Source organism: Hipposideros armiger, unplaced genomic scaffold (genome assembly GCF_001890085.2).
Source record: "Hipposideros armiger isolate ML-2016 unplaced genomic scaffold, ASM189008v1 scaffold_109, whole genome shotgun sequence".
Lineage (NCBI taxonomy): Eukaryota > Metazoa > Chordata > Mammalia > Chiroptera > Hipposideridae > Hipposideros > Hipposideros armiger.
The window spans coordinates 1,344,092-1,366,460 of NW_017731459.1; the positions used below are offsets into that span (position 1 = coordinate 1,344,092).

Genomic DNA, 22,369 nt, shown 5'->3' on the forward strand with positions numbered 1-22,369 from the left:
AAAAACTCTCCCTACTTCCCCCGCCCCTCACCCGCACAGAGCTTTAAAAATAGCAACAGGAGTTGGGTTGGCTCAGGGCTTTGAGTTTGGAGTCCATAGCCTTTGCCCTCTGGGTCATCAGTTCACATCATGATACATGGTCGCCAAGCCTTCCTTCTGTTACGTGTGTTTGGCTTAAAGTTCTGAGAGGAGATGTCCTCCTGGATGATGACTTTCTCATGACTGTCATCTGGACTTGACACCCCTGACCCTGGCATTAATACTCTGCTGCTCTGCCTTCGCCTCTTCTCTGAGTTCTGCAGTTTTCACATTCTCATTTGCTTTCTTCAGAATCGTCCTTCTAGCTTAGGGCTTGAAAATTTGTATTTATCCTCAGACCTCCCAAGAATGGATTGACCAATCTATGCCACACCCCTTCTCTCTGTCCCCAAAGTGCTTTCCTAGGAAGTCGGCATAGCACTAATATTAACCTTTCATACGTAAAGATAGCTTTAATAATAGTGAATGGTTTTTAAGTTTTATAGTAGTTCACAAGGAACATTCATATATATCACTTGGTCAGTAAATTCAATGAAGTAGGTATTGTTATTTTAAATCTCATTTGAAAGACACTGGGATTGAGAGAAGGTAAGTCAGTTGTTTAAGGTCAGAGCCAGAAGGCAAGTACCCAGCCCTGACCCCTCTGCACCATTCTGCTCCCCTGTCCTGGCTCTGTCTTGCAGGTTCGTATTTTGAGATTGTTTGTAATTGACCCACTTGTAGATGTTCACAGGTGCCATTGATGATGACTGTCAAGGGTAGTGAATGAAATTTCACCTTTTACAAATTGGATGGGACAAAGCCCTTACTTTCCCCCTCTTTGTCAGCTACGAAAAGTTTTAGAATAAGCATCAAGCTAGGGGCTTGAGTAATTCTTCAGGCAATGAGCTAGTACAGAACTCCTGAGAAAAGCAGTAATTCAATGTTAGTTTGCTTTCAGAAGAGGTCTGGCAGTATGTGCAAAGTGGTTGAGGAGGTAGAGATGGGCAGAAATAATATAATTTAGAAAGTTCTTGAAACAGTGAGATGTGCTGAAGCCTGGACTGGGGCGGGAACAGTGGGAAAGGAACAGTGGGGAAGGGAGGAGGGGCCTGACCTCAGAGAAATTACACAAGTAGAATGGACAGTTTACTGATGGATGGGCTTTCTGGAGAGAAGGGGCAGGAGGCGTCCAAGATGACCTTGAGGCTCTGGCCAGGTAGCTGAGCGCATGCAGAAGCCATCTGTGACAGCAGGAGAAGACATCAGTCAAATGGCAGGTTTTATGGGGGAAGGAGGTACTCTGTTCTGCTGGGGACATATTTAAGTATTTCTGCATTGACAAGGCATCTGGACACCAAAGTTCTGGTGACTAGATTTTGGGAGAGAGGACAGCACATGCCCCCTGTGGCACTAGGACAGGAAAACAGGAGAAGCAAGAACCTTGAAAATTACTACTAACTGAACACTAGAGCTTTGGGGTACTGTCTCATTTAATCTTTATACCAATTCTATCAGATACGTATTTTTTATTTCTCCTTTTAAAATGAGAAAATGGGTGCTCAGAAAATGTTCCTTGAAATCTCCTTTTCAAACAGAGATATCAGGCTTTTCTCATGCAAAGTGATATAGTCCTGTGTCAAACACAGTCAGGCTGGTTCGTTGGCCCTCCTCAGCTTTAATGACACCTGAGTCTTGTTACTTCTCTTTGTGGCATTATAAACAGGGTGAAGATGGTACCTGGATCTTATCTTGTAAGGGGTCAAGCACAGGCTGAAGTGGATATGAATTTTTTAAACCATGATCCTGCTATGTCAGTGGAAACACACATTGCCTGTGTGGTGGAAGGTGGGAGTGTGGGAATGTGTGTGCATGGTGTGTACATGCACGCACATGTGTAAGTGTGTGCACTCATGAACTTGTCTGTTGTCATGTTGTAGGGGTGGGGTGTGCAGGGTAGCTATAGGCTTCTGGATTTTCTTTCCAGGTAAGCTCAGCTTGTGAAAAAATAATCTATGCTTTGTTTTTCTGGTGGCACAACCAGGCAGTGTTTGATAAACTACAAAGAAAATGCTTTAGTAGGATTTATCCATGTATTTTCCCTTGCCCCGATCCTCTGCCCTTAGTGGATGGGTCACAATGTACAGGGATCACACACACACACACACACACACACACACACACTCCTGCCTGGTGCTTTGAGCCTCAGACACACACAGGGGGCTGTCCCAATTTTTACTACTGGCCCAGTTCTATCATTTTATGATGTGCTGTCCACTGTGGCTGCACCACCAAGGTGACCATTCCAAAGTAGGTCAGTGGAGCATTCCCCGTTATGGCTGCTGCTGAGTGAAAGTGCAGGATACACATTTTCCAACAGGTCTGTATCTCCCTGTATTTGTAACTGGAGATGCTATTCCTGTAGATCCCTAGCCTCCAAACATGGAACTACTCAGGGTGCAAAGGCAGGCAGCCTCTCTACTTAAGTCTGTTCATGGCTTGGGCTAAATGTCAAGCAGGAAGGCTTGAATCAACCATTGCACAGTCTCGACAAGGTTTTGCAGCTTCATGTTTAGAAACCCCTTACAGCGTATCCAGGACTAACAGTAGCATCTACTCTCTGTCCACCCAAGCTCTGCCTTCAGTGATTTCTGCTCCTTTCCTTCTGCCCTGGGCACCATTTTTATTTCTTGGTTGATGGGACCAGGAGAAAATATATGAAGCCCAGTGGGTCTTGGAAGAACATGAATATATATATCGTATGCTATGATATTACTAAGTAGCATCTCGCTGGTGAAATATGGAATAACTAAAAATTTAACAACAGACCACCTTAAATGATCATTATCTCCTCTCTCGTTGGTTATATATGCAGTGAAAATATTTTCCTGTATTATCATTTTTTTCTACTAAAGTATGCTCTTAAAAGGCTCCCAAAACACAAATTTCTTATTCGGGTCACAAAACTCTTATTTTTCTGAAATATCCCCCCTATGCTGTGATTCAGAAAATCAACAAAACATTTGCAGACATCATGATCTATAATTTAAGAGGGACAGTCTCTTTCCTTCTGCTGCCTTTTTTTTTTTTTTTACATTTTTACCCAAATTTGACCATTTAAGACTTTGGTCAATTACTAGTAAAATAAACAGTTCACAGGAATGAAGTTCCGCATTTTCTTTCTGACATTGATAAGATAGCAGCCGCATCTGGCAACTTGGGAAGAATTTATTTTCTGGAAAGCTGTACGCATATAAAGATTCTCTTTTCAGCACTTGGTCTCTTTCTTATTCTTCATAGTCATGCGCTATTTAATGATGGGGTGGAGGAGGGAGGCAGTGTCCATGTTTTCCTAACATCAGCATATGTGTGCATTAAGAAAATAGAATTAGGAACATGTGCAGAAGTGTGACCAGCATCATAGAGACTAACTAAACGCTGACAGCTTCTTTGACTTTCTGACTTCCCCAAACTGGTCCCTCAGATGGGGTTCAGATATCCTCCCATCAGTGACCTGGCCTCAGGATATCCTAGTCTGATCAACGGGATGAAGGTAGGGGATGGGATGGCCTTGGGAGGCTAGTCAGAGCATCATGAGGCCTATGAAACACACCTTGTCCTCTGAACACTGCAGAGCATTGTGGAGCGAGGCCCAACAGGTCTCAGCGTCAAGCAGCAGGAGCTCCTTCTCATTTCTTCCAGCTTCTATACAACTTTGGTTCCCTTTTCCTTTGCTACCTCTCAGTCCCCTCGCTTGAATTTATGATGATGTTAGATATCGGCACAGGGCCTGGCACTCAATGTTGACGGATAGCTGGGTGTTGAGATTATCCAGGGTTCCATCTTCTTAATTCTGAATATTTTGCTTTGTGTATAATAAAAATAATCAGAATCATAATTCTGATAATAATATTTCTCATTGGATGAGCACTCATTTATCTATGCATTCACTCACTTCACAAATTCGTATTGAACAACTCTTAGAGAATGGGTGTCGGCTTAGTGCTAAGGATACTGCCGTGAACATGACCCATTACAGCCTCTCTGGACTCTATGCTGTCACATTTGCCAGGTGACTGTATTACACAACCTGTCTTCTGTACTCATGTCAGATATGCCGTAATAGAAGACATATTTTGAAGGGTTATATACTATGTCAGAAAAGACAATTATAGACAGCATCTGCTTTTGGCTGACAATAAAATACAAGAGAACCAGATATTATGATAAATGAGTCAAAAGAAGAAATTTAAAACATTTTGGGTAAGGGGGAATGGTAGAAGAGGGTAAAGGGGGTCAAATATATGGTGATGAGAGGAGAACTGACTCTGGGTGGTGAGCATACAATGCGATATATAGACGATGTATTATAGAAATGTACACTTGAAACCTATGTAATTTTGCTAACCATTGCCACCCCAATAAATTTAATATAAAAAACCCTGGAAGAATTCATGGGGAATATAGGAAAGCAAAAAATAAAATTTCAGAATAAAAATGCCTCTTAGGGGTAGTGGAGAATAGAACTGGCACAGCAGATGATTTAATTATTAGCATAAAGCAGCAGATTCCAATCTTTGGGTTTCATGGACTAATATGGAAGGGAGAGTGTGCCACTAGCTTCAGTAAAAGCAGAATGGGCAGGGACATGAAACCACAGAATATGACTGAGGGATATTAAGTGGAAACTGCCAGAAGCCCTGATTGGACTCTGCACCAATCAGCCCCAATCTGTAAGAGATTAATTAGCCAAGAAAGTGGGGGGTCCACGCAATTTACTCCCTATGCCTTTGGTGCTCATTTTCATTTCTTGAAAAATATTACTGAAAATATATACTGAACAACTGAGAAACAAGACAAACATAAGAGCTTAAGAATGGAGATGTCGGGCCGGCTGAGTGGCGAGATGGTTAGGAACTGGCTTGGGACGCCAGAGGGCCCCGGTTCGGATCCCACATATGAGGGCCAGTGACACTGCCCTCCACAGCTAAGATGCTGAACAACAGCTCAACCTGGAGCTGGGCTGCCATGAGTCGCCTGCGACGGCGTGGGCTGCAGTCCCTGTGGCAGTGGGTTGCCATGGGCTACCGTGTGTAGCCAGCAACCAGAGTAAGTGGCCAGCAGCCGCAGTGAGTGGCCGTCCAGAAGCTGGCGACTGATCTGCCTCACCCGGGAAGAGCACAATGATGGTGCCAACTTGGGCCAGTGAAGCAACATCCTCCACAACTAGACTGAAGAACAAAAAGACAGCAACTTGTCTGTTCCCCTTCCCCAATTCCCCAATAAAAATCTTAAAAAAAAAAGAATGGAGATGTCATGGAATAGCAGAACTGGTAGTAAATATTGAAATCAGAACTAGAAATGTCTACATAGATATATAAGTCTTGTTATAAAATGTACACATATCTTGAGATTTATTCTCAAAGTTCTGAATTGCAAAGCATTGGAATAAAACATTGAGTGCTATACTTAATTTGCAAAAAACAAGAAATAGAAATACTATTAGTGGTGGGATAGGAGTTGGGATTAAAAATTTTGTGAGCTGAACCGGAAATAACAGGAATCAAAATACAATATTTATTTTTACTTTTTTATAACTTGAGAAATGTAGAATACTGTTTTTTTAAAAACCTCATTAGGAGAAGAATATATTATACATCTTCCCAAACACAGGAGGTTAGAATAGGAAAGAACACATAAATCACACACACACACACACACACATGCACACACACATGCTCACACACACAAATGTAAGAAAACATAAAATAGAAATCATGTAGTAATAGACGGAAGGGAAGCCAAATATTTCACTCATAGCAATGAATGCAAATCTATAAACCTCTTCTGTTTAAGAATAAAAATTCATGTTGGGGAAAAGAAGGGATCTAAAATCCAATTCAGTATATTTTCAAAAGAAGTACTTAGATAACATGAGAAACAAAGGTGTAAAGTTAAAGGGTAGATAAAGGCATATCAGGCAAATACTTTTAAAAAACAAAGTTGGAAGTATTATAACAGTGGGATTCATGACAAAAATATTTAACAGGATAGGATGTCATTTACTTTGGTAGGGATATAATTTACAATGAAGATACCCCTGTGATGACCCTTTGTATGCTGAGTAATTCTGCATTAAAATATGCAACACAAACGAAGAGAAAGGTGACAGATGAAAAAACAGAGCTTCTGGGTCAAGTTTTCTTTTGGGCAGACGAGACCCTGGGTATACTTGGGGGTGACTTGCAGAAGGATTAAAGATTCTTCCATGTTTTCCTTCGATATTGTTTGTCATTCACTTCTATTTCTGTTGGTTAGTATTTGAAGACAGACTATTTTCTTTCCCCACGCGCTAATTACTATTTTTTAAATGCTCGCTAAGTGCCAGGTGTGTGCTGTGCTAGCTGCTGTGGGAATAGGCGCATAAATTAGACCTGATTGTGTCTTCAAGTACAGCTCACCCAAGTCTGGTCTGTTTGGGAAACGGCATGCAAGTTCAGAGAAAACAAGTGGTCGCCCAAGAACTGGAGAAAGCATTTTAATTGGGCCTTGATAGACTTGGGACTGGGATAGATGGGCAGATGGAGCAGGAAGGAAGCGTATTCCAGATGTTCTAGAAGGAAGGGCAAAACACGAGGGCATAGAAAAATGGGCTCAGGAAATAATATTAGGGCCGTCCACAGGGCAGAGGGTGTCTGAGGGAGTGTGGGGAGAAACACGGTAACACAGGCAGTCCTCTCGGCCTCCTCTCATCCTGTCTCCTCTTGTGGGAGCAGGTCAAGAGTTTTTACACTTTCAAAGTGATGACACCCCAGTTCCATGTGCGGCCCCAGAGCATAACTAGCCCCTAACAGGTGTTGCTTCCATTTCTGTGTGAGACTTTAAGATACTTCTTCCTCAGACCCACCAACATCCATTTCTGTTCCACCTTTGCTGGAAGGAATGTGGTTTACTTTTTCATTTAGGTAATTTTCAGTGAGCGATTTCTTAAAATAAATATGACATGGCAGCAAGCATATATTTTCAGGCAACTAATAGAAGATGGTAGCTTAAAAGTATTTTGTGCCCCTTTAGTTGAAAGGCGCTGGGTACAATGTTTTCTGAGAACACTGGACCTGAATCGAAGTCTTAATAACTCAGTAATGAATTGGCTTTTGCAGGCATTGGAAAGGCTTTGTGAATTGTTTACATCAAAGAGATACCTACCAAGCAGTGTTCAATAGCAGCCAAGCAGAATTAGGGAAACGCAGACATTAGGAGGGAGAACTCTTTAGTTATAATCCATTCGCTCCACGGCCTCTGTTCTCCGTTGATAAGACCTGCTTGTTTTCAGGACAGCAGGACTTCAAAATGCTAATGTGCGCCATGACTATCTAAAGGGAGTAGAGTGCACAGCATTTTCTACACATATATTTTACCATGGAAAATCCGTCCTCCCCAAATCTAGGGAGCCTACTTCCAGAATTACTTTTAAAAGCTTTTCCTTTTAGTGTCTTGGACTCTGCCTCACTATATCATCCATCGTCATGCACTTGGAAAGCTGGGTCAACTTAAACCCTCTTCCGGATGAGATCTCTTCAGCTATTTGAAGACAATGATCACGTTCCCCCGAGTCTTCTCCAGGCCAAACATTGCCAGCTCCTGTGAACATCCCTCACCTGGCAGAGTCACCATGTCCTTAGCCCAACGGTGCTTCATTTTCTTACTTTCACTTAACAGTCTGTCTCTAGAATTAACACGATTCTCTCCAGGGGGATGGGTAAGCAAAGAATATAAAGAAATGACATTCTGTTGGATGGGGCATTACACTGTATTTTTGTCCTCTAGTAGAAAAATAGCAGTTATGTTAGTGCTGTTTTTAAACAGGGAAGACACCAGAGATGATTAACAATCCTGTTGGAAAAAGCCCTGGGGTTTGGGCATTGCGTTTGCAGATGGACACATAACGTGGCTCAAAGGGAAGTATCTATTTGAAATTTAAGAAGATGTTTCTAGAGAGCGTTTGTATTTTCTTATTTAAGCTATAAAGCTCCTAAAACAATTGCCAGATAAAGACTGATGGCACCTCAGAATTTTAATTCCATTCTGAGAATACACAGATTTGACTTTTGCTTTTTAAATATTCCCCTTGAATTCTGTTTGGCCTTTCCCACCAAGAGACAACTTCATTGGTGAGTGAACACTGCTTTGTCTTTTTAGGTGTGTGTGTGTGTGTGTGTGTGTGTGTGTGTGTGTGTGTGTGTGTGTGTTTCCATTTAGGTTTGGTTGATCTGCCTTTTCTGAGCAATCGGATGAGGTCAGGAAACAATTACACTAATGGTCAAACAAGATTAGAGGAGAAAGGTCCCGGACTCAGTGTAATGTAATATTTCCTCATGTTATATTATTCATTATCATGGTAATGCAATGTTATAGGCCCAACAATGCCAAAGGTCCATCTGCATATTAAGCTCACTCCTAGTGGAGGGTGTTTTTATACTGTCTTGTAGCACTGGGGTATGCGTACAGACGCAGCATGCTGATGGTGCCTTGTCCAGATCTTGTCATACTGATGCTGTAAGTGCTGGCTGCTAATGGCTCACAAGTGCCCTTTTTTTCAGAGAACTGTCCTCAGCCAAATGGGGTCCTCTTTGCTTGAGATATCACACCCCACTTGTTCCTAAGGGCAACCATGGCCAATGACTGAGTGACAGAAGTATACAGAGGCCAGCTTCTTTGTCTCAAGGTGGCACCACTAGGTGACATAATATCTGTGCTCCAGAGCTCCCCATGAATGGGACCAGCCTGAAGCCAATTCCAGCTGAGACCACATTCTTGTTCAGCTCCTTCTCCTGCACCCTCTGCTTCTTTGATTGCCCTTCCCCTGAGGGCACTCCCCACAGCAAACCACATTTACATGTATCTCTATCTCACACGCTGTTTCAAGAATTTTTAGCTAAGACAAAGCCATTATTATTTTCCCCAGTGGTTGCTACTTGGACAGTTCAAAAGTGAAGGGTTCTTTGAGCCTGCATTGACTGTATAAGGAAACTTGAAGTTTTAGGGAATGAAATCCAACCGTTTTTGCTAAATATCTGTATAGAAAATATGAGCCCATTTAATATGCTGTGCCTTCTAAGTGGACGCCAACTAAAAATGATTTTGTTAATTTAAAAATAGTTCTGGAAACAAGGTACCTGGCAGTAAATAGAAGAATGGAGTCCTTTAGAAAAGCCTCCTTGATTGATGGAGTAGACTCATGCATTGAGTTAGTTATGTTACTAATGCACGCTGAATTGGTCAAGTCTTTGAAATTTCAATGAGATGCAGATTACCACAAGGAAATCCAAAGCTCTTTTGAAAGGAGTCATCATAGGCAGTGAATTCAATGTAATGACAGACTGCCATAGATGGAATACATTTAGCTGATGTGTAATGAAGATGAGCCGCTGACCCCTAACTCCCACTGCCAAGGCCTAAGGATGGCAAGAGTGGATGTGCTTGGTGGAGGAACTATGTTTATTTAACCAAGTACGGGAGGATTCTCCTAGTCTAAAATGGGGTGGGTCTTCGGTCCTGTTGACTCAAAGACTGCGGCATCCAGCATTGGGATTGATGGGCACACTTGACTGCTTATTTCTCACCGGTCTCCATGAAAGCTTGGGTTGATCACCTTTGGCTTTCATAAGTGACCAAGTTTTCTGGAAAGGAAGAGTCTAAGGAAGGGATCATAAAGGGTAGCAATGTCCTGGAGGCAAGCTTACATGAGCAGGAAGGCATGCCACAGTGCCTGCTTAACCCCAGAGGGCAGGAACAGTTTCATGTGTCAAGTCCAAGGGCAACAGGGAGTGGGTTACAGAGTGAAGCAGCTAGGGAAGTTATAAATGGATAAGCAGGGAATGAGGCTGGGGTCTGGTCTACTTTTATTGGTCCCCTTCTTGTGGTAAATGTGTAGTGTTTCCAGTTTTCAGGCACAGGCAGCCAGGCAGGGCCCAATGCGAGGCCTTGTAAATCCAACTCTGAGTGTCTATTCCACTTAAGAAATCCTAGACAGTGAGGATGCCAGTTTCCTTTTGTTTTTAAATATTATCCATCCACTAGAAAGTGCACCAATGAGATTTGATTTTTCTTGGCCATCATTATATAACCTTTGGTTCTCAGCTGAAAGGAAAAAAAAACTGCTTTAATATATTTTCTAAAATGTCATTCTAAGAAGAGGATAATAGCAGGCGGTCTTTCCCTAGAATTTAGAATATGGTGACCTGAGGCTGGAAGAAAGAAATTTTCAGGTGATATGTATATATAGAGATAGGAGAAGAGTAAAGAAAGTGAAAATGGGCAAATCAACTGTTCCCCATTATCACAGATTACAAGGCCTAGGCATTGTTTCAGGAAGTTAAAACATTTATCAACCTGTACTTCACCTCACTTCTCTTCCTCTCCTCACCTCCTTCCTCCTGCCTTTTCTCTCACCCCTTTCCCTCCTGCCTCACACTGCCTCTCTAATCCCCTTTATTCTTTCCTAGAAGGAGTTCACTATTTGGTTTACTTTGTTTTCATCTTTGAAAAGAGCAGCATGCCTTGGTGACTTGTTTTCCCTCTGTTTTTTAAGATAAAAAGGCAGCTACAATATAAATTTAATTGTGATAAGAGAAAAGTATAGTGCAATTCTCTTTAGCACAGGGCATGTTTTCTCTGTGTGTGTGTGTGTGTGTGTGTGTGTGTGTGTGTGTGTGTGTGTGATTTTTCAAAATTGTCTTTCAAAGCTGTTGTTGTACTTGAGGTGTACCTAGAATCCTCTATAGGGTAACGGTTGTGACATTCCTCAGAGGCGAGCTCATTTCATGAATCACTTTAAAAACACGTTCTGTTTGTCTTTCCACACTGGTCACAATGAGATTTAAAATACAGACTCATCGTCAACTACTTAAGCGTTATGCTTAGCACTGCCTTGACAAGGCCTGCTGGAAATTTGTGTGGCAATTGAAAGTGATACGTCAGACTCAGAAGCTAGCAAGGCAGACACAAACACTAAGTTGGAGACCAAATTGCCTAAGTATTCTGAACATGGGACATGGTGTGAACCCCTCCCCACCATGTTCACAGATGCCAGGCTTTACTTCCAGGTGGAGAAGTGAAGTGGCAGGGTGCTATAGCTCCAAGACTTAGCAGAATCTACCAAACAAAAAAGGTTAGTAATCCAGAGGCCACCCTCATCACTGTGGTAGATTGAATTATCGACTCCATTCTTCACTCCTCCCTGTACCAGTGCCATTTGCCAGGTGGCTTTGCAGTCCCTGCTACTAGAGGCAGAGTACACTTCTCCATCCCTTGACATGGAATGCCAGTAGAAGCGACCGTGTCATCTCTAATCGAAGGCCTTAAGAAGCTTTGCATGCTTCCACTTGTCCTTGCCATGAGAAGAACATGATGTGGCTGGCCCACTGGTCCAAGGAAAGAGTAAGAAATAAGGAACAGAGAGAAGACGAAGTAACTGAGCTGAGTCAGGGTCAGCCAAACTCCAGCTGACCTGAAGATGCCTGAGTATGAGTAAAAGAAAGCTTCTTTAAGTGCTGGAGTTTTAGAGTATTTGTGATACAGCATCACTGTGGAAATCCTTGACTAACACAGCACTGTTCCCAAATGTGGCCTTTCTGAAGGAAGAACATCAATAATTGTGACTAGAAAACAAGAATGTGAGTAGATAATGGTTTTCTGAAGATGAGTACAGGCCTTGTGCGTATGGTCATAAGAGGGGCTGACACTGCTGCCCATTTTTAATACCCTGCCTCTTAGCTGGGTCTTGGTCAAGGGTGAAGGGAACTGCAGAACCCTGCCTTCCTGGTTATATCAGAAACCACTGCTCTGTCCAAGTTCAATGATGACAGACACTGGCCTCTGTGGGAAGAAACAAACATTGCAAATCTCATTTCAAAGAATACCAGGTAATTAAGTAAGAAGACACCTTTGAGATGACCTATGCTTGACAGAAGTTAGACCACACGCTGCTCATAAGGCAAGCCATTCAATTACAGGTCAAGTGCATCAGTTAAATGATTAGATTCTCAGCGAAATTTGCCTTTTAACTTTACCCCTTGTTCCTAACCCTTCCCTCTAAAGCCACACAGAATGAGTCTTTTGACTCTTCAAATATGGTCTTTTAAAACAGCTGCATATCCTAAGTCTTTCCCACACCAAACTCCCAGGGTTTACTCACAATTTTATTTTGACATACCACTTCACCATTCTGATCACTCTCTTCTAAATACCCACTTGCTTGTCCATAAAATTTGAAATGCGGAATTAGAGATAATTAAGGGGTATGCAAAACATTGCTATGTAGGTGAGGGACTAATTACTTATTTCAACATTATTTTTTCAAATAATTATGCCTATTCAGTTTAACTTGTTTCTGTCAACTAATATTTATGCCTATAAAGTTTAATTATTTTTTCCTGTAAACTAATTTGGTTTACCCTCTGAATATCTCTCTTTGTCTCAAGGAGAGTAACGATTATTTTTCTCCTTTAATAATAATGATAATAATACCAGCCCCAATGGGCTCTCTTTCCTGAGAGCCTACTAGGTGCCAGATACTTTCCCTCTGCCATTTCATTAATCCATAGAAAACCTGAGAGTGGTATTATCATCGCCATGCAAGATGAGGACACAGGTTCAGAGAAGGTAGGTTGCTTGCACTAGGTCACAAACTGCATGAGGCTCAAACCCAGGCCGTCTAATTCCACACTCATGGTCTTTCTACCATCCTCACTCCCTCATCTTATTTTGTCTATGAAGTGAAAGGGCTAATGATGAGATAGGAATATCCAGGAGCAAAACATGGGATATTGTTCTCCCACCCTGTGCACCAAACAGAAAGGTACCTCTTTGCCCACTTCGAATGAAAAGGCCTCTCACCATGTGACATTGCAAAGCCATCAGCTGGAAGACAACAGTCACATGATTGGCATCAGAGCCACGATAGAAAGGAACCAACAGAAGCCAGTCTTGCGATCAGCCAAGGTTTTCTTCTATTGTTGTCGTGGACACTTTTAATGCCCTGACCAGATACCCTTTCCTGGGTGTGCACAGGCAGAAGAATGGCTTTGTTACAACAATAGCACAACCCTCTGCCTAGTCCTGTTTCCCTTCCCTTTTCACAAATATTGTTCCCCAAACACTCCCGAACAATCTTCCTGAATGTACGTCTCTGAGGCAGAGAGTCTGGACCCATGGTACATTACTCTCCCCGGCTTTCCAGGGGGTGCTGGGATGTGGAGGAAGGGGTGGGGGAAGACTTACCCACGATCATGTGGTTGCAGACATCACAGAAAGTGGGCTTCTTGAAGATGTGTTCCTGAAAGGCATGGGCCTTGCCACTGCCTGGGTGCAGGCCAGCCCTGGTGGGTGTGGACGTCAGGCTTCCAGGGGCAGGGAGTGGGCTGGAGCTGGGGCTGACCTCAGCAAGCATGTCCGCTGGCAGCTTCACATCGCTGTTGGTGCGCTGGAAGAAGTTGTCAGCACTTTTGCTCCGTAGACTCTTGGTCTTGAAAGAAAGTGATCGTTTTAGTTTCTGGAGCTGCAATGCAATGACAGAACAGACTGTCTTACAATCAATCGTGCAGACTGATGCTGTGGGGGTGAGGTCCACTCCACGCACTTCTCTGTTCCCACTGACACCCTCAGACCCCAGGAGGCTCCTATGTGTCCCTGGTTTGGTGGGGTGATGTCAGTGTCTAGAGGGAATTCAGCTGCCCCACCCCTCCCCTGCCAAGCCAGACTATAGAAAGCAGTTCCATGCTGTCTTGCTTCTGCCCCTGCTCCTCCCCTGTTTTCTTGAGGTCCCACCAATGTGCTGTCAAAACATCCCACAACACTGGGTGTTTGACACCATTTGCCTTTTGAGTTTGAGTCATTGGAAATGTTAAGTGTGCAAATGCCAGGGCTCAAAGACTGGGTCTGTAATGCCGGGGGCCTCTGCTGGCCTTTCTCTCCTACAGTCACTTCACAGTCATGTGTCTCTATACACAGCAGAGCAGGAGAAGCTATTGTCAGACTCAGGACCAACCTGGCTAAACCAGCCACAGAACACAAATCGGAAACTCCCAAGCCTGCTGGGGCCTGAGGCATATGGATAAGTAACCTGTGTGCAGGCGTGTGTGTGTGCATGTGCGTGTTTGAGGAGAATACAGTGCAATTATCCATTTGACTTCCCCTGCCCTGCCACTTGTTTTTGGCCATTTGGTGAACTAGACCGTTTCTCCTTTGCCTGGGGACTCATGAAGAGCCACCAAAATGGGTTTGGAAAAGTGCTAACTTTCCAAAGTCTGGGTTTAGTCCAGTCTGTACCTTCAGTCCAGCTCTCACATTGGAGCAAGAAGGATCTTTGTAAAACACAGATGTGAGCTGTTGAGCCTGTTGTTTAAAATCCTCCACGATGTTTCTTTTGTTCTTAAATTTAAAGAAAAGCTCATTGTCTTGAGTTCCAGGGAGGGGCAAATGCTGGATCTCGAAGACAGCTTGCACCAATGTCCACCTTGTTCTGTCCATCCCAGCCACAGTGGCCCTTTAAAAGGCTCCAGTATTTACTATGTGTTTTTATCACCAGCCCTTAGTATATAGTTTTCCCTCTGCCGAGATAAAAGAAATGAACCACTGAATCGCTATCTGACTGCAGTAGGTCCCTTTGCCTTCCTGGTAGCTCTGTTTGTAATTGAATATCCGTGGGGACTTGGCCTGTTGCCTGGAATGAATGTCTATGGCCCAAAGCTGCAGACGAAAAGGTGCTAAGTACATTAGTCTCACGTAGGGTCAAACACCCCTACAGGACATACAAGGTGGGTTGGTCTGGCCTTGCCAAACCTAGCCACCTCTGGGTTAGCCCCCGCCCCAACTTCTCCCTAAGGAGATGGAAGATGTGACGGTCTTTAGAGCTAGGGGCGACTGCAAAAACGCCACAGTTCTCTACCCTTCCCTCTCGCCATTTCCCTTTACCATGTGACTTTGCAGCGCCTCCCGTCAAAGGTGGAGCACGTTTCCTCACTCCTCGAATTTTGTTGGTTTGGGGAATTTGACCAACAGAAAGTGGCAGAAGCAACTTTCAGCCAGTTCCAAGCCCAGATTGCAAGCTATCTTGCACACTTCTGGCATCCCTCTTGGAAACGTGCCAAACTTCCATATGAACAAACCCAACTTAGCCCGAGGATGACGAGAGACACATGGTCCAGTCACCTCCCATCATTCAAGTGAGAGTCCTGAAACAGAGCCACCTGCTTTGCTTCCCTGCAGGGAATAAAGGAGTTTGGATGAGACCAGAACTGTCCAGCTGAGTCCTACTCAAATTGTCACCCACAGACCATCAGCTAGAGATGGTTGGTCTCTTAAACCATTATGTTGGGTGTCTATTATGCATACACAACACAATGCTGTTCTCCCCACGTTCCTGGCATATGATGCTATTGTGCTTTGTTGCCCATCTGAAGCTGGTGATGGCTGTGTGAAGCCAGCTTTCCACTTTAGGAAGCCACACGGGGGCGAGAGGGGGCGGGTAGGCCCTGCAAGGCTCTCTAGAGAAGCCCTCCTAGGACCAGCAATGGGACATCACCAGTCAGAAACAGCTAGTGAGAGAAGCAACATCCTATGTGGAAATGTCAGAAACAGTGGGCCAGCCAAAATTCTTCTCTGTCTCTTTCCCTCTGCCTTACAACCCAAACCCCCCAGAGGAGCCAGAACTATTGAAGGAGGCGGGGAAAGGAATTACTTTGGAGTTGTTTGTCATTGTACCATGATCTAGCGTATCCTGACTGATATAAGAGAACGGAGACATGAGCCTCTGGAAACATAGCATTTATTTTGAAGAGGGCCCTCTGTCTTCAGCAAAGCTAAGTTGAGAGGGAGATATGAAACAATCACCCCCTGAGTCTGAGTCGGTCTGAAGCGAGGACCTGAAAGCAGCAAAGGAGCAGAACAGACCTTCTACACTTGAAGTCTTTCCGGCTGTCTGCTGAACTGGGGCTGGAGGAGGGGGTGCTTAAACAGGAGGGGAGACTGGAGCTTTATTTTAGACAGATTTTAATAAGTTAAAGTGACCAGGAAAATCTGCCAAGATTTTGTCATGGGCTGTGCAAACCAGGGCGAGTCAGGTTTCTCAAAACAATAGGAAAATGAAGTCATTTTCTGCCCCCCCCCCCAGAAAAACGTGGTTCAATAAATTGGCTACCTTTGTCTCAAAAATAGAACGGGAACACCTACCCCATTTGCGAAGGTCGCAGAAGGTAACGTGTGAGAGAGCTGAGACTTCTGCGTGATGCACATGGAAGGGTGGTGAGGGGGCAGAACAGGGCAGGAGGGAGCTGGGAGTGTGGAGCGAGGCCTTAGCTTCACCAGGGGATCCCTCTTCATCTTCCCAGTCATTCAGGGAAGACTTTGCTATTTCTCCCCTGGACAAACGTTGGCTGAGAGAGGTTATAAACTTGTCCAACGTCACACAGTTTATGCAAGTCAAGACCAAGGTTCAAAATGAAATTTGCCTTCCTCTGAGCCCCGTGCTGGTGTATTGACCGAGAATGAAAGAGAGCTCACCCCCAGGGGATGGAGCTACTTCTGTGGTCAGTGAGGGTGAGAAGGGGTGCGGAGTGGGAAAGCAAATCTGCTTTTGGGGAGCTACTGCTCAATTTTATATATTTCAAATTTCTTAAAAATTAGAAAGAGGCATGCCTTGTTTATCAAAGGGCAGCATCAGGCGTCTCTGTGTGGGCGTCTGCTTCCAATGCAGGAAGGCAGTGGGGTGATGCCGACATCCATGCAGTCTGGTCTCCCTCCTGCGCGCATGTACTTCATGCCTCCCTTCAAACCCTTCCGCTATATGTGGTGTTCTGTGTTCCCCAGAAGTTTAGTATGATGCCAAGAAGGCTGTAGCATTTCTCTTGCCCTGAAGGATGTGGCTGGAGAGTGTCAGGGACCTTCAGAGCCTGCCTGCCCTTAGAGTTAGAAAATTTGCCTTGGAAGCCAACGTGACATTTCTTATTCAAGTGGACAGCTTAAGAGAAATGCCTACAAGTTAAACAAAGTCTGAGCAGTGAGCTCAGAGGAACACGCTTTCTCCAATTATCCCTAAAAGAGCAGAGGCCAGATGGGAACATAGGAAATTCAGAAATAGAAGCAAATTCCGATAATAGCAGATGTCACAAAATGAATAACTTCCACACACCACTGCCACAGCCCAGCTCCATTCTATTTATAATAATAATGGTAAAAGAAACAGGTAGTTTGGGGCACTTTACCACGTCTTAGAAACCTCTCTAATTACTTTACTTCATGTAATCATCTCAGCAACCCTATGAGTAGGGGATCATTCATTCATTCATTTATTAAAATAATCTATTCAGTAAGTGCTTATTGGGTTACTACTAGGAGTCAGATGTAGCCCTTGGCTTTAGGGATACAGCAGTGAAAAAAGTAACATCCTTCCCGTTAAGATTTTAATATCTAGTGAGTGGAGATAGAAAATAAACAAATCATGTATAAAAGATGTATAATGATATAAATTCGGGTAGGGATAAGGGCTATGAAGGAATTAAAAGCAGAGCTCGGCTGTTTTAGAAAGTGACAAGGAAGGCTTCTCTGATAGGTAACATCTGAGCGGAGACATGAAGGAAATGAGGGTTTAGCTACTTTGGAGAAAAGCATTCTGGGTAGTGGGCAAACCAAGGACAAAGGCCTCTACAAGAGAGCTAGATGGATGTGTTTGAAGAACACCAAGAGGTCATTCTGGGTAGTGGGCAAACCAAGGACAAAGGCCTCTACAAGAGAGCTAGATGGATGTGTTTGAAGAACACCAAGAGGTCAGTGTGTCTGGGGCAGAGAAATGAGGGAGAGAAAGGGCAGAGAGTCCAGGGCCAGCTTCACACTGGAACTTGCAGGTCATGGTAAGGGTTTGAAGTTTATCCTAAGTGTAATGGCTTTGAGCAGGGAAGTGACAGGGCCTGACCTTTTTAAAAGGGTTACTCTTGCTGTTGTGTGGAAAACAGACTATAGGAGGGAAAGATGGAAGCAGGGAGACCAGTTGGGAGAATCTTGCAATTATCCTAATGAGAGTTTGGCTTGGTCAGATATACCTATAGTATGAAATGGTTGAATCTGGGGCATATTTTGAAGCTAGAACCAACTGGGTTTATTGAGGGATTGAGTGTGGAGTGTGAGGGGTAGCAGGGAGTCAAGAGCGATTTGAAGCGTTTGGCTTGAGCAACAGGGTCAATGGAGAAACCGCTTACTGAAAGACAGAACCCTGAAGAAGAATCAGGTTGGTGTAGGGCGTGGGGTGGGGGTCAGAGTTGAGTTTTGGGTAAGCTAAGCTTGAAATGCTTGCTTTGAATTCAAATGTTGCTGCCAAGGAGGCAGTTGGATGTTTGATTCTGGGATTCAGGGGACAGGTCCGTGCTGCAGTAACACACTTGGGAATCACAAGCATCTAAATAGTATTTGACACCAAGAGACTAGGTGAGATCACTACGTAGTGAGTGCAGACACTGCAGAGAAGAGATCTGAGGACAGAGCCCTGGAGAATGCCAATAGTTAGAGCTCAGGAAGATTAAGGACAAAGCAATCTGAGAAGGAGGGGCTAGTGAGGAAAGAGAAGGATGGAAGAGAGGGATGTTTTAGAATCTAAGGGAAGAAAATGATTTGGGGAAGAGAGAAGAACCAGCAGCATCAAATGAAGCTTGTAAGTCAAGTAACCTGAGTTGTAGGGCTTGGCCATTACATTTGGCAAAGGGAATGTCTTTGTGAGACCTTGACAGTAGCTTAAGAGGGCCTTCACAGATTCAGTGAAGAGGTGGGGTTGAAAACCTAACTAACAAGATTTCAGGAAAGAATGGCTGGAGGGGAAGTGAGTGGAGGTCGAGCATGGGCAGTTTTGCTATGAAGGGGATAAGTAAAAAGAGGCAGTCGCTGGAGAGGGGTGCAGCCTCAGGAGAGGTTTTCTGTTTTGTATTGTTTAAATATGGCAGATTATTTCAGCATGTTTTTCACCTGGTGACACCGGAGAGGAAGAGAGGGAATGCTAGAGTGATGTCCTTGAGTAGATGAGAGGGGGTGAGGTGCAGTGCACTGGAGGGAGGTTGACTTTAGGTCCATGAGGTCGTTTATCCATCAGGAAAGAGATGCATAGGGAGAGAGTTGGTGCTGGTTAGACGCGGATCTTCTTTTTACTTTTTTTTGAAAGACTTTTTTAAATTAAAAAATTTTTTTTTATTGGGGAATTGGGGGAAGGGGAACAGACAAGTTGCTGTCCTTTTGTTCTTCAGTAGTTGTGGAGGACGTTGCTTCACTGGCCCAAGTTGGCACCACCATTGCGCTCTTCCCAGGTGAGGCAGATCAGTCGCCGGCTTCTGGACGGCCGCTCACTGCAGCTGCTGGCCGCTCACGCTGGCTGCTGGCTACACACGGTAGCCCATGGCAACCCACTGCAGGCTACACCGTCACTGGTGACTCATGGCAGCCCAGCTCCAGGTTGAGCTGTTGTTCAGCATCTTAGCTGTAGAGGACAGTGTCACTGGCCCTCATATGTGGGATCTGAACTGGGGCCCTCTGGCATCTTCTTTTTTGATTGCTTCTCTCAGTGAAAACGGAAACAAGTTTATCTCCTGAGTGAGTGGAAAGGGGAAGTGGAGGGAGGAGAAATCGGAAGTTGGAAGAGAGGGAAGGTATTGAAGAGCTGTTTCAGAGAGCAGAGAATGAATGGACATGAGCGATGCACAGGAGAAGGATGGCAGGATGGCACTGAGGGTCCATTTCAGGTTACCATCTCATTTTACAGATGAGACAATGGAAACCCAAAGTTAAATGATGAGTCAGTTGCAGAATGAAGATCTACATGCGGGTCTCTAACTCCAACGCTCCTGAAGCCAAACAGACTTTCATGAGAAGGTTTTCCACCCTGACCTCTTCTTAGTAAAATTCCTCTGCTTGGGGTGCTTTATCTTCCTAGTGCCAGCTGGAATTTTCACAGTAATCCATGTGGTTGCCATGTTGAGCTGCACTTCTATGGCAATTAATTGGGGGGTGTGGAGTGGGGGAGAGCAGAAATCAGGCGTCATTAAAGCAATGGAACACAGAGAATTACACCCTGAAGGTGACTGTAGTGGCATGCTGATTGATTTATCAGGCTGTTCTGCAGTGGCACATAAAGTTAATTAACCAGCACGTGCTTGATCACTTCAGCCAGCATCTGAAGTCCGCACTATGTGGGAAACGGGGGTGCTTTGGAGCAAATGAGTCTCTGCCCACACAGGCATAAATGAGGAGGCACAGTCACCATGTCTGTTGTTTCCTGCCTGTTGTCATTTAACACTGAAGTCGCCCCCACAGACATCTCCTGTGCTATTTAGGACCCCACCAATAATGCACTGGCTTTTGCATCTGAATCAAAATGAGGTCATCAGAGAACACTGGGCAAGCAAATGTCTCATCCTTGATGCCAATATGTGATCTACATCTTTGATTTTTCAATGAACATTTCTTTTCTTTTTCACATTTTAGATTTTCCAAGGCTATGCCTTCAGTTGAAATGCTCATTCTTTTCTCTCTTTTTTTGAAAAGTTATCATTAAATCAATTGATGACAAGGAAACAGGTAATTTGTCATACTGCTGCATAATCGTCCCCAAGAATTGCCTCTGAAGCTCAGCTCCCTTCACACTCCATCAGCCATGCAGATTTACTTCATTAAGTTCAGCTGATGCTGTGGTTTGTTAGCGTTCTTCCCACACTCCTTCCTATTATGTTACCCATGGCTCTATAGCCAGAGTGAATATTGGGATCTTGAGAAATGAAAAATGTTTATGATGAGGACTGGCTTTCTCATCAACGCTTTTACCCATCCACAGTCTGATTTCCTTTTAGGCAAGCACAATTTATTTCAGGTCCTGATTCGATTTAGTTTGGATGGCAACTTTAAGTCAGAATCATCTCCTTGCATCTGTCGGGTGTTGCCACAACCAGCTGCAAAAACCAGTTGTTCATGAATGTATCACTAAAGCAACAGCTAGTAAAAACAGTCAATTGCATGCTCTGTCACCAACAAGCTGTGTGGCCTGGGCAGATCCCTGCAATTTCCTTGTCTTGGATTCCATTGTTTAATGGAGTGGATGAACTCAGTGGTTGCGAAGTTTTCTCCAGCTCTGGCAATGCAGCACAGTGAGGGAACACGAAAGACCTTGCACAGTCTCTACTTATAGGAAGTTGAAGATCTAATTCTTGAGATAAGTAGCAATGCTTAAAACTATCCGATGGTGACATAAGACCCTCTAGTTATATTATCAAGTGATAAGTAGAGTATTTTGGTTTTGCCTGCTCTAATATGTCATAAAAGGGCGGAGCCATCAATGGGGGCTGGAATAGTCAGAGACATTCTTTCAAACCTAAAGTTGAAGGATGAATCAACTTTAAAGCATGTAATTCCCATGACTATATGCATATATAACTATAGCTGACATACAAATATAGTCACGGGACATGGAGTAGAGTGTGGGAATGGAGTCAATGGAATTGTAATAGATAAGCATGATATCGGGGGTGGGAGGGCAGTAGATGGGGGAGGGGGGTTGTTTCTGTGTGAAGGGTGAAAAGGATAACTATTGCATTGTTCTGTACACCTGAAACTAACAATTAAAAAAAAAGCATATAATTCAGCTGTTTAAGTGCTTCGATGGCCCCCTCACTTCTAGGTTATATCCAGGCTCCTTTCTGTGCAATACAGTTCCTGATGAACTGGAGCACCCACCGGCCCAGCGTTATCTCTAGTGACCTCTCCTTTGCCCCGGGCACACAGACACACTAAGAGCAATCCCCAGATTGTCAAGGATGCTTATGCCTTCAGTCCCTTTTTTTGTGCCCTAAAGGGGCATTCCAATCTACCTGGAAAATGCCTAATTCTCCTTAACATCTCTCTGGAACCTTGCCCGGTGTTTCCTGCAGGTGGATTGGGACCTTCTCTCCTGTGTGACCCCACTGTGCAGCGGGTCAGTCTGCAGTGGGAGGGGTTGAACACAGGGAAACAAATGAGTGTTTTTCTGTTGACCCTAAACTCTGAAACCAAAGAAAAAGTTCTGTTCCTCAAGTTCAAAAAGGGAAGGGAGAGGTGGTGACACACAGTTTAGGTAGAAGAGCTGCAGTGGTGGTCAGCCAAGACCAAGGAGTGGGTGAGACCCAAAAGTAGGGGAGAGCCCTAAGACAACCTGAGGATAGGCAAGGGGAAGGAGCATCTTCTAGGGCACAAATATCAGCAGAGAGAGAGAGAGAGAGAGAGAGAGAGAGAGAGAGAGAGAGAGAGAGGGAGAGAGAGAGAGGGAGAATGTCTTAGTCTGTTCAGGCTG

The 22,369-nt window shown here is 44.2% G+C and overlaps 1 protein-coding gene across 1 annotated transcript in view; it reads right to left on the minus strand.

The window, feature by feature from the left end:
- STAC (SH3 and cysteine rich domain) overlaps window positions 1–22,369 on the minus strand; it is a 132,877-nt gene that overhangs the window by 57,648 nt on the left and 52,860 nt on the right. The window contains exon 2 of the mRNA XM_019647154.1: window positions 13,300–13,576. Within this exon, the coding sequence (XP_019502699.1) occupies window positions 13,300–13,576 (277 nt within the window). The remainder of the gene's footprint in view (window positions 1–13,299; window positions 13,577–22,369) is intronic.